Source organism: Solanum lycopersicum, chromosome 3, assembly GCF_036512215.1.
Source record: "Solanum lycopersicum chromosome 3, SLM_r2.1".
In the NCBI taxonomy this organism is placed as follows: Eukaryota; Viridiplantae; Streptophyta; class Magnoliopsida; order Solanales; family Solanaceae; genus Solanum; species Solanum lycopersicum.
Genome location: NC_090802.1, coordinates 60,413,865 through 60,432,694, shown reverse-complemented (window position 1 = coordinate 60,432,694; position 18,830 = coordinate 60,413,865). Strand labels below are relative to the sequence as shown.

The 18,830-nt window shown below is 35.3% G+C and overlaps 2 protein-coding genes across 2 annotated transcripts; both read right to left on the bottom strand.

Moving 5' to 3' along the window:
• Positions 1 to 115: 115 nt before the first annotated feature.
• Positions 116 to 11,858, bottom strand: LOC101265221 (DDT domain-containing protein DDR4). The gene is made up of 12 exons (XM_004236122.4): positions 10,766 to 11,858; positions 10,562 to 10,672; positions 8,331 to 8,417; positions 8,216 to 8,253; positions 8,031 to 8,112; positions 6,700 to 6,806; positions 5,553 to 5,709; positions 1,894 to 1,986; positions 1,684 to 1,807; positions 1,564 to 1,606; positions 1,290 to 1,478; positions 116 to 1,213 (listed from the first exon to the last, which is right to left on the bottom strand). Exons 1-12 carry the CDS (start codon positions 11,267 to 11,269, stop codon positions 457 to 459), a joined length of 2,292 nt encoding a protein of 763 aa, XP_004236170.1. The 5' UTR covers positions 11,270 to 11,858; the 3' UTR covers positions 116 to 456.
• A 2,637-nt stretch (positions 11,859 to 14,495) lies between these two features.
• On the bottom strand, positions 14,496 to 18,615 carry LOC101265528 (HIPL1 protein-like). The gene is made up of 7 exons (XM_010320654.4): positions 18,024 to 18,615; positions 17,781 to 17,938; positions 16,371 to 17,168; positions 16,074 to 16,290; positions 15,579 to 15,757; positions 15,157 to 15,377; positions 14,496 to 15,080 (listed from the first exon to the last, which is right to left on the bottom strand). The coding sequence occupies exons 1-7, from the start codon at positions 18,112 to 18,114 to the stop codon at positions 14,693 to 14,695; spliced, it is 2,052 nt and encodes a 683-aa protein (XP_010318956.1). The 5' UTR covers positions 18,115 to 18,615; the 3' UTR covers positions 14,496 to 14,692.
• Between the last annotated feature and the right edge of the window lie 215 nt (positions 18,616 to 18,830).

The following is an 18,830-nucleotide window of genomic DNA, read 5'->3' as shown; positions in this document are numbered from 1 at the left end:
TCTCATTTGGGGAAGTGTACAAGGTTATCAAACTACCTTTGTAGCATAAACAGACAAACCTTTTTTAGTACATTACCGTGTGCAAACTTCGTGGAGGAAAATGACACCAAGCATCTAACTAAATTAATGGTTCTAAGCATCTAAAAGTGATATTTCTGTTACAATATTAGTTATAATGTTATTGTACAGCGAACAAAGAAAGAAAACTCTCATAAGAGTTTTCCCACCATTTCTCATAGGTGAATGTAGAAATGCCAAAAAAAAAAAATGACTACTCAATCTACATAATTTTCTCACTTCTGATTAGAAGCCCCACTTTGGATAAACGACAGTTGCCAAAACTTTCCATGGGAAACGGAACTCCTTTGCTTCCATCATGGAGTGGATTCAGAGTTAACTATCATATAATCAGCTTGCAAGACCAAACTACAAGCAACAAGATCTCAGGGAAGGACATCAGAAGTCATCTGCACCTTCATCTTTCATCACTGAATTAGGGCCATCATTGAATCCAGGACCCGGGGCAAGCTCATTGAGATCAAGAAAGTGCCTTTTCCCTCCACTTTCAACATCCTCTTGATCTTGATCTGGACTGCTTGTTCTCTTTGGTACATCATTTTGATCAACTGTTGCCATCTCAGAAGGCACATCATTAACCGGTTGCTCAACTTTCGTCTCCTCATTGTCATTGTTTTCCTCTGTTTCATCACTTCCCATTGAGAACTCTGCATTATCACTTGCATCATAATGCTCTTCGGATCCATTTGACTTCTCAGGTTTCGTTGACTCAGACTCTGATTCTGACATCTCTAAATTGCTATAGTTGATGCGGTTTCTGGTTGCCCTGTTACTGCGTCTTAAACCTGACTGAAGGTTGCCCACTGACCTCAACTTGGTTTCTCTTCTTGTGCGGCCCGGCAGTTTCTTAAATCTCCGACTCCGAGGTTCATCGCTCTCCTCACTAGCACTTGGGGAATCTTCATCTTCATATTCCTCTTCTTCATCTTCAGGATTTTCTTCGTCCCAATGGTACTCATCATCTCCTTCTGAGCTACTTGACACCTTCCGCTGTTTCCGTTTCCTTAAATATTCTTCATCATAAACTGCTTCACCCATTATATCATCATCACTGTCAAAATCTGCCTCATTTTCAGACAATTCTTCAATAAACTCTGATGCAGAATAGCGTTGGGGTCTCTGCCTCCTACGGTTGCTACATGTAAGACAGAGTACCGGTTAGTCATTGAAGGGAAAACCCAAAGAAATCTCAAAACACAAGGAGCAAATACCTCCGATCTAATTGTTCATCGTTATGGTCTTCATCATATTCATCGTATTCGGGTGATTTAGGAGAACGCACTCTGAAAGACACGTGTTGTGACAAGTGAGGAGGACTACCCAATCTACCATTTGTAGAAGTTTCATGCCTTGTAGCAGGATCTCTCCTCAAAGCAGGTTCTGCAGATGGTTGACCGTTCCTGAAGTGAGACAGGAAAGAACATGTCAAGCATATTACAAAAGACACAGACAGCAGGAGACTAGCCAATAGAAAATCATACTTACTTGGTTATCTTGATAGCCTCATTAATTGACCGATCATAATCATCTGCATAGTAACCAATGTCCAATTAGACAACAAATACTTAACCAGCACAAAAGCAGGACGAAGTGAAATGCACTTACCAAATGTGTAGGTGACAGGCTTCCTATCCCGCAAGGAGCGTCCACCAGAAAGACCATCCATATTTAGCATGTTATCAAGCATCAATGCCTGTCTATGTTGTTTCTTCAGCAATTTCTCTTTTTTCTGCACAAAACACAATCTCAGAACAGTCCCATAATATGAAGCCAAAAAACAAAACTCAGAGCTCGGGACAATGAATCGTAGATTACCTTGTGGACGCTCTCAACCTCAGCAAGCATGTCATTTTTCAACTTCTTTCCAACAGAAGCCTCTGTTCTATTTTTGCTCGAGAACAGCTTCTCCTATAGTTATCGAGAACGTACTTCATAATGAGGCAATAGTGTTTGTAGGAAACAAAAAAAGAAAGGAGATAGGATTACAGAAGCAAAATAGTTGGGTCATCAAATAGTATTAAGGGGGAAGGTGATGGTTACTTTCCAAATTGCTTCCTTTTAGTAGTAGGGGGGTGAGGAAGGAGTTTTACAGATGGAAATGCAAGGTCATCTGGAAATCTTACTGATATTCAGCAATGAAAACACAGAAATGTCATGCCAACTATAAAACTACTTCCGATTCCACTTATCAGCATCTTACCAGATTTAACGCAATGGTGTTGCACTATAAACACGTACACACATACCCACACTAGGCTAATTTACTTCAAATTTAAGTTGCAATCACCAAATACTTTTCTGTTCTGCTGAGGTTCAAAGTATTGTCAATTAATGACAACAAAAATTGATCCCACAAGATCAGGAAGGCGAAGGATGAAATTAAGAAATTGAAAAAGAAAGACTATTGGTTAAAGCTCATTAATGAACTTGGATTTTATATTCTGATTTCTAAAAGAGTACTAAATTTTACTTTCTGACTTACAGACAAAACCCTCAAAAGCTGTCATGGAAACAGAACCCATCTTGGCATCAATAAGGATTGGTATACCAATTTTAGAAACACAAATAAAAAACAGTATAGCTAGTGCATTGCAGACAAATACATTGCCGAGGAAATATAGCCCATGTCAGCATACAGTCCATGGTCTCCCTCATCCCCATATTTCCTTAGCAAGCCATAAAACAACAATGAAACTGTGTTACTGCCACTTTACATTTCACTCACACAATCTGATTACACAAGAAGATTCAGGTTAAAATCTTAAAGTAGCATTCAAGTATCATAGTCAGCGCCTCACCAACCTTTCAACAATAATCCATTATCACCACCAGTGGGCATCAGATAGCATGCGGCAAAGATAACATCAATGGATGCATATGGTTTTCATCAAGTCCAATTGTTACTTAAGAGCAAGAAATGTTTACAAGTATGATGACAACTCACAATAGAACAGAAGTTAAAGCACGACAAAGGACTTATGGTTCTAACTGTAAGAATTAAGGTTGCATGTCATCTGCACTGTCAAGATAAAAATAGTTAAGGAACAACTTCATTTCTCATCTTCTGGGGAGGAGAGTATAACCAATGGTTTTCCAAGCAAGAAACATACAACCTTAAGGACTCAAGAGCACGATGTTGACGACAAGGATATAAAAGAGCAAACTCTCAATCCCTCAAATAGAACTAAAGAAGAGCATGGCCTATTCTCTACTTTTCATGGTTCAAAAAAAGGTTCAGCCGTTTGTACGCTTACCCGGAATTCATTCTTCAAGATACCTGCATAATAGGTTTGAAACTCAAATTCCCCTTTTGTGTAGGTTTTAAACCAGTTGATGGATATCCTTCAGGGAAATATCCCTTTTAATTCTGAACCACCGGTTGATGTCTCCTTTCAAATTCCGAATTAAATTTTGCAGCAGATACAGAGCTCAATGCAGAATAGAGAATGAGCAAGCAAGCAGTCTGTGTTCTTATGACATCTCCTCGATGCAAGTAACTAATGAAGAACCTCCATTCTTCTAAAAAGAGGGTGGGCAACCTATTTTAGAAGAAAGTGTTTTGATTGGAAAAGAGAGAGAGAGAGAGGGAGGGAGAGAGTGGGGCACTTCAATCTTTTCTTTGCAGAAGCTGACACTCTGTTGCGGACTGCACAAAGCAGTCAAGGTACTGTAAAGCAGTTCTATCAGATCTCATCAATTGCTACACAATTTTCACAATGGGCTTGGAAATGATTTTGGAAACTACAGACTATAAAAGCCGTTCTTTTCTTCTTGGGTTATGGGTGCATGGAGTCTGCATGACTCAAACATAATTGGTAGAGAAGAGACAAATGTACAGAAAATCTGTACATAAGGAATCGAAGACAATAATCGTCTCTATTTGCACTGTTCATTTGGTACCTAATTGTGGAAACTGTTCATAAACTTATTCTGATGTTAAATAGGGTTATAGGTTATGGCTTTGATAAATACCCGCTCCATATTGTGCAGTACTATCTACAATCTCAATGCTTGCACTTGCAACCCCCCACCCCACCCCCCCCCCCCACACACACACACAAACACACACAGATAAGTCCATCCAAAACAAAAGGTGGACAGACAAGGAAATTAAAAAAAAATGGAGAAAGTTCAATAGGTATGCACTGTTATGCAGCTCTCCAGGTAAAAACACACTTACTGGACAGACAAGGAAATAAAAACTTTCTGAACTTGATAGAAGATTAAAACTCAAAAGTTACTTTTTTCAGACAGACTTCTTTGTCATCAGAAACCTCTATGTCCTATGCATGCGACGGCACAGCACAACAAATACTCGGAAAAAATTGGCAAATAAATAAAAGCTAGAGTTTTTCATTGTTCTACTAGATTGTGTCTAAACTAGCACATGGATAATCAGGCAATTAGTTACTTCAAAAACAATCAAGTGATAAATCAACCAGAGCTTGTGTATCATCTAGATTACAAATTTCTACCTGCTGCCTCAAGTAGCATTTCCTTCCTAGTAACAGCTAAAACTGCCCCACAATGTGAAGTTAGACACTTAATTATTCAGACTGCATTATCATAAAAGAAATGCCTTTTGACCGAGATTTAAGTAAACGAGATATCAACAAAGTTAATAAAGAAAACAAGTTAATAACCAACCATCCACATTTCCATATAAAGATATTTTTTAAGAAATAGGAAAGAAATATACTTGCTTAGAGTAGATTATGAGACCACCAAAGATGACTTCCCATGGACGTGACTGCTTTTTCTTTGAAATGCATTTTGCGCTAGACACTAAATGGAGAAAAAACAGCCATGCTGAAACTAGTTGGGTTTGGATAAGATTACACTTTTTCAAAACCAAAAATTGAAAAATCATGTTATTTCTAAAACCAAACCAGAAACTGAATACACACCCCTAACTAATACCTCGATGTGTCTAGTATCTACGTATTGGTTGAATTTTCCCCTTCTCCAACTGTATCCTCGGGGGTCATTTGGTTTGAAACCAGGCTATCCTGGGATTATAACCAAGAATATATATCTCACCCTCTAGATGGCATAGATATCATATCACTGGTTTTACCTAATACCCTCAACCAAATACAGGGTTAATTTAATGCGAAATTTCGTACGAGGAAATCTCACTTCATTCCTCCAACCAAACGGCCCTACATTCTCATCTTCTGAATAGATATCCTTGTTTCTTATTAACCAGCACTTCACCTATGACTTCTATTTTTGAAAAAAATATCTAGTGGTGGACAGGAAATCTAGGTTACAGACAATACACAAAGCAAAAGGCAAGCCTTAACAAATAGAGAGGAAAAAACGAAATTAGAAGTTATATACAGTGAATCATTGAAAAATCAATAACTAATGATGCAAGGACTTCCCGATGATCTTTCTACAATTCCATTCAGCAAACTAAAACATAATGGATAGAATAAAAGTGATTGACCAATGACCATTTAAGAACTTACAGAAACATCCTGGAATTCGTCCAAGTTAGTTGCAACAGTTTCCCACTGATAACATGAGCTAGGTATTTGTGGAACAGTCTTTCCCTTTCCTTTCTTGATTTCAATCTTTCTAATCTCCCGGTACAGTCGATGCCCAATTATGGGATCATTCTCGTACCTGCAAATGAAGTAAAAAAAACAAACAGGACTTTAGCAATGAACGTTGATCGTGACAAAATACTACTTTCCATCAAGTGCTGAGAGAACTTGTAAATCACTATTAGAAGTAATCAAAACCAACAGGAAAAGCGCCATCACAAAGCACTCATTGAAATGGAAGTGTGGGCTCTAGCAAATAAAAGTGCCAATCAAGAAAAAATAGAAGATAAGAACTGTTATGCAAGAAAATGCAAATATAAACACAAAAATGTATTATTTGGACAGATGACTGGAAACACTAAAAGTTAGCTATACAGGACAATGTGCCCTTACACTCTGTTTGGATCATTGTTACCCATTGTTTCATAATGTATTGTATTGTATTGTACTCTACTGTACTATATTGTATGATAGATACAATGTTTGTCTAGACTGTATTGTTTGTTGTTGTTTAATAACATTTTAATTGTTTGATTTGATTGTATAGTATTGTATTGCAATTTATAAATTTACTAAAATATCCTTACTTATTCTAGGGTAGAAGGTTTGACAAGAATTTAATAATATAAGGTAAAGGATAAAATAGTATTTTGAAATATTATATAAAGATTTAATTGGAAAAAAAAATTAAGTAACAATGGGAAAACACCAAATCGGTTGTTCTATAAAATAGGGGTTTTCATTGTTATGTAACAATGAAATTTAACAATACAATACAATATATTTTGAGTAACAACATTGTAGGCATGGTAACGATACAATACAATATAATGGGTAACAACGATCCAAACAGAGTATTAATGACAACTCATAGGTGAAGGTGTAGGTAAAGGTGTGCAATTGTGCATGCCTTGGCACCTTGATGCCTACACTAAAGTGCAAATTAAGGGAGGTGAAGCGCACAGCTGGGCTTCACTGAGCTTCCGCGCTTAAGCGCACCAACAACATTGTCGCTATTATGCACAATATCTAAGAGAAGTGGAATTATTGGGAATGAAGTTACATTTACCAGTAAGAAATTCCATGAGAATCACCACCAATACGTTCTTTTCGGAATAGTGATAGGTGAACACCTTGTTTCAAGTTTTCGTCAATGTAGTTACGAATATCTTCTTGCTGCACAATAAACAACCATATTGGGACCTCAAATGACACATTCTAAAATTAAGAAGTTTCAGCAAATCCACATAAAATCAAGAGTAGGCTATGTGTGTTTGTATATCATCAGAGTACTAGGCGCTCAAGAAAAGTTTGAAGGACTACTCTGCCCCACAACATCTTTATTTATAATAATGTATCAAAAAGAACCATCTCACAAAATTCCATCAAAATCCTTGATTTTTAAGATAAAATATTTTTTTACTTCTCTTCTTACCCTTATGGATGGAAGAAAATTACATGTGGTAGACCTATCTCTATCATTTAGGTTCGATGATGTGGTGCATTTAGAAGATCAAAACCAGACATTTGAATCTCTTAAAAGAGTACTTGGACAAAAGTATGAAAAATAGGTAATAGATATAGTAACAATCACGCAGTTTATCTCTTTTGACAATTTTAAGTGCCTTCTTCTCTTCCTTCTCTTAATTTGAATATAAATGATCCACTTAGCTAATACTAAAGACGTCTGTGTGATACTATGATGCAGGAAAGTGTGGTTTGTGGTTAAGTTTTTTCCCCCTCTTTTATATGTATCCTTTTTGTTGAGATGCAAATGAGGCCCCGTATATTGGAACTAAACCTAATTCTAGAAAAGACATAACATAATTCACACACATCTAGTAAATGGAGAATTTCACCACAAGAAACAGGTTAATGATGATTAACAAAACTACTATATACTTCATTTTATGAGATGTTCCAAATGTGTAAGATAACTACGTTCTCAATCAACAACGGTAGTCCAACTTCACTTATCAAGAACCAAACAGAATTAATCTCTGCCTATGGTGAACAGTGAACTTATTTTTTGGAAAATTGCAATGAGAAAGATTGCACGTTCATTTAGTTCTACGTGTCTGAATCAATTAACGAAGTTAAGTCTGATTTACATCTGATAACTCAAATAGATATTTTCCTTTTTAAAATATCCTTTCAGGATAAGTTCCTCGAGAACTAAGTCTAAGGACAACCCCAGTATAACTCTAGCATCTTTTCTGAGTATAATACTTTTGACTACCTCAACTCTAACCAAGTCAAACTGAACCAATGAGAATGTGACAAAGATGGTTTAAGAAATCATTTGCCTTCAAGAATCTTGATAACCCAAGTGACCTAGGACTAACGTAAATACAAAACAATGACAGAAATAATGGTAAAAAAGAAAAAGATTTGAAATACCTCAACACGAATATCACACAATGCTTTCAAAATCACCACACGGACTGCAGGATCTAGTGCACTATATGCTTCAATTTCAGCCCTGTAAATTCGAAGGTACTTTGTTAACATACACAAACTTTTTTTTTCGATTAGTAGATATGTAAACTAAAAGCACTTCAAGAACAAAAATCTATGTTACTCACCCTTGTGCTGCAACTATAGGTAGTTCCCCCTCTGCAACCTGCAGCAAGTTATCAGTTAGCTATTTAAGCATATGCAGAATAAAAGCTCACTCAGTTTGATTAAATGGTAAGTTACCCAATGCCACCAATCTCTTAATTTTCTGCACAAAACAGTAATCCATGTATTGTGTCCAAGTGCCATTCGAGTAACCGGCGGGATTGCCTGCAGAGATGAGGGGAAAACAGAAATAAGAAAACAAAAAAAACTTACAAAGGTAAAATTCAATGTAACCGTATTTCCAGCAAAAAGTTACGACAGTGTTAGAAGAAACAATAGGAATGAAATTGCATATATACAGGTATGTTGTATATTTGGTGGTTCAAATCATTGAAACATCTTTCCTTTTATTGAGTTTTTTTCACTGAAATATTGGAAGCACAACTTTAAATATAAAGCTCAAGGAGAAACAAATTATGTCCCTGAGTAGCCTCCCATAGAACATAAAATTTAGCTAAAGGACTGGCCAAGAAAACAGTCCTCTTAACCAGTAAAAACAGTCTTAAGGTGAGGCTCAAGGACAACGAGAATGGGGACAAATAATGGAGGCAAAGATTGAGTGCCTAGTACAAATGGCAGATTAGCATTCAGAGTTCTCTAATCTGTTACGCATGGGATAAATTTGCAGTTAACTTTGAATGAAAACTTCTCCAATCTGTCGAGCATGAGATGATTTTTCGGATCTGTCGAGCAAGTTCACCCCAAATGCAAGCAGTCTTTCTTTTGGTTTGTTCCTCCAATGAGTATCATATTTACTTGGGATAAAATTAGGAATACCTCCTTCGAACACTTCCTCTGTCACACATGAAATCCACACCATACCCCTGAAACACTACACCTTCCTCAAAAGAGTTAAGTTTAACCTGACATAACATAGAATAAGGGCAATTACCAACTATATGCACACAAGACAACATTTCTCCATTCTAGTTGCACCAAACATGACTGTTCCTCTTTGGTAATGTCAAAATCAGCAGGATGTATGCCCATCTCAAAGAATGCCACCCTATTTGGTTTATGACAGCTATATCATACAAAGGTTACAAATCATAAGGCCACTAACGACTAACATAGTCTACTAAGAAGGAAGAGATCCAGAGGAGCAAAATACTGATTATATGTTCGAATCACACTGATCAAACTGGATGGCAAAATACTGCTTCTATTCAGTGTTTAACTTAATAGAACATTAAACACCAGTAATCCGGTATGGACAATCACACTGATCAAACTGGATGTCACTAATGCTCAAACAAAACATAGTATTGATTACAGGTCATCATTGTCTACCTTTACTTAAGATATAATGTCTAATGAAGTAACCCACATGCTCCCCTCGGACTTTTCTTAATGCCATTTAGGCACCAAGTCCCATCCCTATCATGAAAGTTGAAAAGTATATTAACTTTCTCCATTTATCTTCTCAACCGCATTTGCGACATCTTTGACCATAATAGGCTGAGATTTGGTGAAAGAGATATCTCTTCACGGTAAACATTTCATACCTGTCGCACTTCTTCCACTAACTTTAAATAAATACAAAAGTTTATCATATAAGGCTAATATTTAATCTGCTCAAAACTACAGAATTCCAATAAACAACACTAATTTAATCTACTCAAAATTACGGAATTCCAATAAACAATACTTATGGTCAATGTCAGCTACATGTCATGAGAAATACTACTTATTTCGACCCCCTCCCGAATATTTGCATGTTTGTTGGAGCAAAAACATATATCTAAGGATTAGCTCCACAAAGGACACAACTCCTTCACCAGCAAGATATTGAAAATGATGTTTCTCTACCTGATGCTAGCGACTGAACTAAATTCAGACCAAACTGCATACTTTTCAGTGTATAGATGCATTGTTATGCATGCAAAAGTCACTTGAAAAGTTAATTCTACATGTTTCATAGAAAACATTCTATACAGATTCGACGACTTGGCACAAAACATAATTGATCTCTACTCAAATTGTCCTAGACTCCAAGTAGTTCCACGGCCCTGTTAACCGCACCAAAGGTTAAAAAGGTGCAAACTTGGCATGCATCCTCACACCCAATGAAGAAAAAGACACACGATAACAGAGAATGCTAGTTTTAAAGATGGGCATAAACTTTTCACTGATTTCAAGCAGTAGATAATGCTATAGGTTCATAAATACCAAAATAGTTACAGTTCCGTGAAAGAATCACCACAGCACCAAGAAGAACTACAGTCGAGTATGAAGGTACTGACACCCAACTGAGTACAGAAAAGCTCAACTTGCACCAAAAGCAATTGAAGTTAGACAAATTCACCAACCTTTAGCAATGGCATATGTATATGACCAAGTGTATCATTCGGAGTAATCAATGCTGTTTCAAATTCCTCAGCTGAAAACTCCACTCTGATATTCAACAAAGGCCTAAAAACCTACAACCCCAAAACAACAAAAAAAGTAAGCACTTATCCCCAAAAATTGCACATGTAACATAAAGTTCCAAACTTTCTCAGCTTGAAACATACATTCAAGAAATTCAATATGGAAGCTAACTGCCACATGGAACGTATATTCCACCGAGGCAACTGTGATGGTTCAGGCTCTCCCACAAGCTGTGTGACAATCTTTCCGCATTGTTGCCGCGAAGAAGGCGACCCATTTTCACCTTCCTCTACCTCCTCCTCGTCATCACCTTCTTGGGACTTCTCTTCATCCTCCTCCTCCCTCAACAACCTAGCCGCTAGCCTTTCTTTCCTACCTGCAGTCTTTTTCTTCCTTACCTTAGTAGCAGCCTCCGCCTCTGCTGCTGCTGCTGCCTGTAACCTCGCCGCAGCCCTTTTGGTACACTCCCTCGCGGGCCTCTCTCTCCTAACTATATTACTACTACTATTATTAGCATTACTATTACTGTTAAAGTTATTCTGTGAACTTTTCTTCTCCGGTGAATGGGAAGGTTTGTTTTGGGAGTTTTCGTTGTGGGTGTGGTTCGTTTGGTGTTGGATCGGAGAAGAAGGTTGTGGGTCGGACATGATAATGAGGGGATCGGAGAATGGATTGACTATGAAGGGTTTAGAGGTAGAGATCGTGGGGTTGCATTGAAGAAAAAGAAGCCTATACAGAACAAGTTTGAAGAAGAAGAAAGCTGGGGTTTTTGGTTTGAAATATTATCAAGAACTGCAAAGTTCCTGCCACTGCAACTGTAAAAAGAAAACATCATCCAGAAAAATGGAACATGGGTAATAATAATCTTGCAATAATTAAGGTGATAATAAGCAAAAAAAGATTCGAGCTTTTTGTTGTGTTTCGTGTTGGTTTTCGAAAGAGAAATTTAGGGAAGACGGAGAAGGGAGAAGAGAATTTAGGGATATCTGAGAAAACTATTTTAGGGGGTAAAAGGGAAAGTGTGATGAGAGATTGGTGACTCCAATGGTAAATTTAGGGACTAAAATTGGTAAATATGACAACTTTTGGCATTTATTTATATTGTGATTTGTGAATGAAAAAAATTATGAATTCTGCATAGAGGACACAAGGGCAAGGGTTTTCATAAAAAAGAAGCATAAAACGACGCCGTGTAGGTGTTGTTGGTGTAGTATTTATTTTTTTTGATAGAAAAAATGTGCCAGGTGCTCAGGTCAACTAGTGAAGAATGGCAAAAGAAAGTAGGATTGTTTCCCTATAATGTTAAAAAGAGTGTGTGTGTGTGTGTGGGGGGGGGGGGTTATAAAAATTCTTGACCACATGAAGATTCCATTGATTTGGAAGAAGATTAGGTAATTATAGTGAAATATTATTATAAAAAATGATTATTGATGTTTAAGACGAATTGTATAATAATTTTTTAAGTATTTATTATAACTAATGTTAAATAATTTATACGTGCGACACGATTAAATTAAAAAGATAGATATATTGTCATGATAATATGTATATTTAAAATTTTAAAAATAAATATGTGACTTGAAATTAGTATTTAAAAGCACAAAACTTGTTGCACCTCATCATATATGTAGTAAAGAACAATAGACAAGCTGAGTGTCACATGTGTTGAGTGCTTGGATCAGTTATCACTCTATTAATAAGCTTGTGTAAGAAAATACAAAGAGTATCTCAAAAAGATAAATTCAGTAGTAATAAATATTTTTTTAATACTAATTTTTATTGTTGAAAAATATTTAATAATAATTCAGTTTATGCTCTTGCATTTAGAATTGTCAAAGTCGTTAGTGATATTTTATCTTAAGTATTGATTATAAATATTTATATTTATTTATTATAACTAATACAATATAACGAAAATTGTATTATTGTAGTAAAAAGTTTTATTTGTTATAGTGCATAAATTACGAGGAGCTCTTATCACGGACTTATACACGTGATATTTTGTCCTGAAAGTAAATTGATGGATTTGTCAGTCCATTACACGTGAAATATACATGAAACTTAATTCAAATTATATATAACAAAAACAATTTCTATATTTTGAATCTAAAATACATTATCTAATTAAATTCATTTTCATTATCCAAAATATACCCTGATTCATTCTCTAAAATTAAGTGAGTCATTATTTCAAAACTCATAATCAATGTCTCCTTATGAGTAGTGAACAATTATTTGTTTTTTCTATAATGGTCAGAATTTTTTCTATTTATCTAAATTCTTTCTTTGTGAACCAACTAAGATTTTTTTTTTAAAAAAAAAAGAACTATTTGATAAGAGTTCTATTTTTTGCTATGAGAAATCTTTATTTAATTTGCTTCTAATTTATATTGGATTTTTTTTTGAATTCCAAGGGAGTCATCTATGTAGGATAAAATATTTCTGATGGTAATATTATAAATACATTTTAAGTTGTGAAAAAAATTGAAACCAATAATTATTAATGAAGTTATTCCTCGTTCCTCATATAAAGCTGATGGAATAAACAAAAGAAAAATAAAACCTTATAAGAAATGATGCACTATATTGCTTGTACATTTGATGATCTTTAAGGAGAAGTTATTTATATGCTTGCAAGTTGCAACATAGTAATAAGAGAATTGAACAAAAATAAATAAGCTCAAATAATTAATAATCTCCTATTTTTAGTATATAGTTTGTTTCGTAAATAATCGAGTAGATATACTCATAATCTTAACCATGGTTATTGAAATTCATTGACAAGAATTTTGAAATATTTGGGGTGCTTACTATGATATTAGATATAGCGTAAATTATGTAGAAAAACAAACACTTAACATATTAGGTAATATAGCTACAATTTAAGAAAAGTATAATTTGTAGCTAAAATTTTTCTCAATTTTTTCTATTCGTCTGATTTGTATAAATTCAGAATTTGTATAATTTGATTTTTATTGTATAAATTCAGAATTTTGTATATGTTTACTTTATCCATTAGAATACGATTTATTAAAAAAATCACAATAAATTACCATGTTTATATATTGACAAGCGAAATATATAAATAGAGTTTTGAAAAATTCCTAAATATATAATTACAGTATATACTTATTCTATTTGTGTATTCGCAACAAATATATAAACGACAGAAATATACAAACTACAATCTCCATAGAAAATGAAACTATAAATATGTAGCATAATTATCAAACTATAGATATAAATCTTTATTATTTCGATTGTATTTTGCTATATTTAAAATTTTCTCGATATATATACCTTAGATAGATGTTGAATTCATCAAATCTTTCAACATTTTCAACCATTTGGGCAGTGCGTCCATTATGACTTTAGGCTTCAGCTTTCATGGGCCCAATTTCTACACATCATTTCGAAAGGTCCAAACATAATCAATCAGCCCCTCTTTCGATTGGGCCAATTAAGTTCAAAAGTCTCAACGATCCGAAGAAGCAAAAAGGGAAATCCGAATTTGATTAAAAAAGAAGTAAGACTATGCCGTAAGATATATATAAAGTTTCTCTAAACTTATAACGAGCAAATTAGATACTATACAACTTATGTTGAATATCAAGCAAAAGTCTTCTTGATTTATGTCAAGTGAAATTAGATTATCAATAAGGATATTCTGACGTACAAATTCTCGAATAATAAAGATAAATATTAAAGAGCACACCAAAAGAGGTCAATGTGTGCTAACACTTGTTTTTATTTTGTCCCTAAAATGTGTATGCCATTTTTAATTTTATCAACACCTTGGACAGTTGGACCTATACTCTAACCAAAATACCAGTACTAGTAAAAATGATTTACTTTATTGTCAGTAGTAATAAATTAAGTGACAATCCTCAGAAATTTATTGACCATCATTTGCATAATATTACATCCAATTGCCAAAAAAAAATCCAGAAACAATACCGATGCAATGAACCAAAACAAAGCAAAAAGAGCAATTGTATATAATACTAAAACTAATTAAGCAGCCTATTTTGTGTTCCTCTATACACATAAAACAGCTTAAGCAGCATCCATTATATCAACCAAAAGGACAATAGTAGTAGTACTAAATTCTTGTATGAACCTGTAAACATGACTGCTGCTGAAGGAGGGGAATTAGCAGGAGCTGGAGTAACAATATCAGTAGCATTTTCCTTAGAACAAGTGTATTTGCATCGACTTGGACGAACAACCCTGTATACACCACTGCTTGCTAGGAGATATACATCCTTATTATTATCCTCACCATATGAGAAAATGTAGCCCAAAGCTGGAACTGTGCTTCCTGGAACTAATGCACAGTTAATAGGGGAATTTCCAGCACAAGTAAATGGAATTTCGGTCGTGTTAAATGTTCCACTGTCCTCAGGGGTTTCAGTGCCTGCCCACATAGCACCTGCATATAGATCTGCATACAGATACCTGCAATAGTTCTATGTTAGTTACCATGAAGTCATATAATCCAACACTTGGAGAAGAATTGAATTAGTAGACATACTTTCCGGACATGCAAGGATCGGTTGTGGACCTATAGAAGTATCCACCAGTGATTGAGGCTGAACCTTCATCCTTATTTATATCAGAGTGATTATAACCCATGACTGGGAAAATTGGGTTTATGGATGTATTTTTTGAAGGAGTGTATAGTCTGTCACCCTCATAGATACGCCAACCGTAGTTTCCTCCCTTGGTGATTAAATCCACCTCTTCATAGTGATCCTATGGGATAAAAAGATATGCTATGTGTCAAAGCCAGAACAATTAAATGAACTTATGGAGTGATGAAATGTATGGGCTATCGGTATAGATTTTGTATGGAGCTTGAAAGTGGACAGATAAGATTCCAGGAGCATATTTGTTACCTGTTAAACAAAAATGTCTTATGAGAACTGGTTGGAGAGTAAAATTCTTGAACATTACCTGGCCTACATCTGCACACATGAAGTAAGATGGCCTTGCAGAATCAAAGCTACAGCGCCAAGGATTTCGCATTCCTAGTGCCCATATTTCTGGCTGCAAGTCTTTATCTTCAATATAAGGATTATCCTTTGGAATGGTGTAGTTTCCCCATAAAGCAAGCTTGGTAATCTCTTCAGCACCTAAGAGAAACAAACATAAAATAAGGGGCAACTTAACTGAATAAAAAATGCTTCATTTCCATCCTAGAGCTCGTAAGTCTCAAACAATTTGACACTACATGGGGATCAACAGATGAAGGTAAATGGATGGTAGCCGCAAAAAAAGAAAGAACAAAAAGCCTGACAGACACGGAACAAGAAGAAAACCTTTATCAACACTCATTATGGTAGTTGAGAGTAGTGGCAAGACCATCAAAGTTAGCATAGACAAATGGATATAAGAAATACTGTAGATTGATATAAGAGCACTTTTTCAAGAAACTTGAAGACAACTTACTAGGTGTGCTATCGACATCAAGTCTCATAATCTTTCCAAGCAACGACTTCTTGTTTTGGGAAAAATTGTAAGGATCTCCAATGCCCCCACCATCTCCCATCATGAAATACAAATATCCATCGCTAGGTCCAAAAAGGATCTGGCCTCCATGATGAGAAGTAAAAGGAAGGCCCATGGTGAATATTCTTCTGACTTCTTCGGGGCTAGCAGATTTTGCCTGGAAATGATCAAATAAATCAGTATTATTCAGGGTCAAATATAACGGGAAAGATTAGTCCTTTTAGACTGAAAAATTACCTCTGATGGTTGGTTTGCTGTCCCATTGACAGTAAATTCTGCTATGACTGTTTGATATTGGCATGGTCGGGAACCACTATCGCTAGGAAGCTTTGATGGATCACAATCCACATCCGAGTTACAAGAACATCTTCCTGCGCATCCAGCCCATGATTGTTTATCGCAATTGAATGAAGCAAATAAACGACCATTTTGTGAGAACTTTGGATGGAATGCAATCCCCATCATACCAAATTGAGTGTCAAAATGAACTTCATCAGTTAAATCCAAAAAAGGATTGGATTCATCAAGCTCTAACACCTTTCCAGAGTCAACTTCTGGAATGGTAGCCAACCATATTTTTCCTTGCTGACTCGAGAAAAAGGCACGATTAGAACCATCAGGATGAGCAGCCATATTTAGATAACTACCATTTCCTATCTTCTCAAGGCACAAACCGCCTGGAGGACTTAAAGGTTCAGTGGTATTTAAGGTAACAGGTTCTCCAGCAAAGCATACTGATTCATCACCAGAAGCTCCTCCAAATGCATTACAGAAATCGTCTTGTGATTGCCAGAGATCCGTCAACTTGGTGGAATTGGACTTTACGGGTGTTGGAGCTCGACCTTTCAAGGAAGCAGCAAAAGGAGAATTCACGATGGACACATTTTGACATGTAGTCCAAACTTTAGAGCAAAAATTATTCGTAGCTTGGCTAGATTGCGTAAAATTTGCTGAAGTTGTGGAGTTGCACAGTATAGGAAGCTGTCTAGGAGCAGAATTAGTACTAAAGAGTTCTGCTGAAAACTGATCACATTTCTGCAGAAGTTCAAAACAAAGAAATCCATGCATTAAGATCCAATAGAGAAGATAGATGCACATTTGTAAACTGATAAATTTGGACAGTGAATCCGTCAGTAATAGTTCACAGCTTCCAAATAAATCAGTACAAAGTATCTCAGAGAGTCATGTTGATACAGATATATTATGGAGAAATTGTCTGTTGACACACAAAACCATGAGTTTTTAAGTAGGATGAACTTCTGATTTATATAAAACAGGCAATAAAGAAATTTAGCAGTCTAACTGATAAGATAATGAATAGATCCTTAATACTAAGTGGCTATCTTAAAACACATATATTCATGCTGCAAGACTATGAAAATAGGACATGAATATGTTCCTTACTATATATTGCGACTAAGGTATTAGTTATTAGGCCATTAGAAGCTTGTAAAACAGCATGAGTCTAATATCTGTATTAATTCAATTCCAGTTTATCAAATTTTGCTGTATCTACAGACTACAACATACATTGTTCCACACTTGTGAAGGGATTTAATCGACTGAAGACTAACTATGTGTTGATGATTACTAAAAAACAAGTTAAGCAAGAAAATATAAATTTAAACAGATCAAGGATTGTCTTACCGCGCAAAGGATAGACTTCAGAAGAGAAGCACAACCAGAATCAGAAATGTTCATAGCATCATATTGGTTCTTCAACTGCTTATCATCACCAGAGTTACAACATGATGTTCCATTGTAAGGACAGAATGTAAGTGGAGTCTTTTGAGGCAGAGGAGCCCCTGTAAAGCATCAAGAAAACTTAAATTAGGACAAGAACATATAACTACAAAATGGAAAATCTTGAACAACACTAAACAAACTTACTTGAATCAGTACACAAAGGAAGTGAAACAGAAGGACAAAGAATCAACAGAAAGTTGAACAGAAAGGTGATCAAGAAATGACTGCTTCCCATGACTACAAACTATGAAAACAAAGTCTACAGCACAAAAAAAAGGAGCTTTTTGCTACATATCAGGTTCTTTTCAAGATTTCTCAACATGAACCAGATTGATTAAATAGAGACAAATATTAGATATAATACTATTATCTAATAGACTATATTCTTTTTCTGGCTTTAAATTTCAAAGACATGGTTCCTGCTGCCAGCTCCCTCAATTATTAGTCAAACCTTCTAATTAAAAACATCTCTACAACCATATTTTCTCTCAATTTTGTTTGAGTCTGTCTTTTTCTCTTTTGCAAGGGGATTTTGACATTTTCCTTTTTCTATTGAGAATTAAGGCCCCAACTGATCTGTCTAAAACAGTTGACTTTTTAAGATGGTGAAGTCTTGACATAAATACATATAGAAGTAGATCATGACGGGTGGTTGAGCAGAAAAAAGAAAAAAAAGCACCTTTAATTGGAAAAAAACAGGCTGGATGGATCTTGGTTGGTTTGGCTTCATTAAACTAAAACTAGAGATAAAAGGCAAAACTTCTAATTAATGACTGATCCATAAGCTCAAAATAACGACATCGACATTTATATCAAATCAATAAATAAATTTTTTTCATATGCAAAGTTATCACTGAATCATGAGCAAGTAATATATATTCTGAATTTTTACTTTAATATTTGAATTACCTAAATTTAGTTTAAACATCAGGTAAATATTTTTCACGGAAT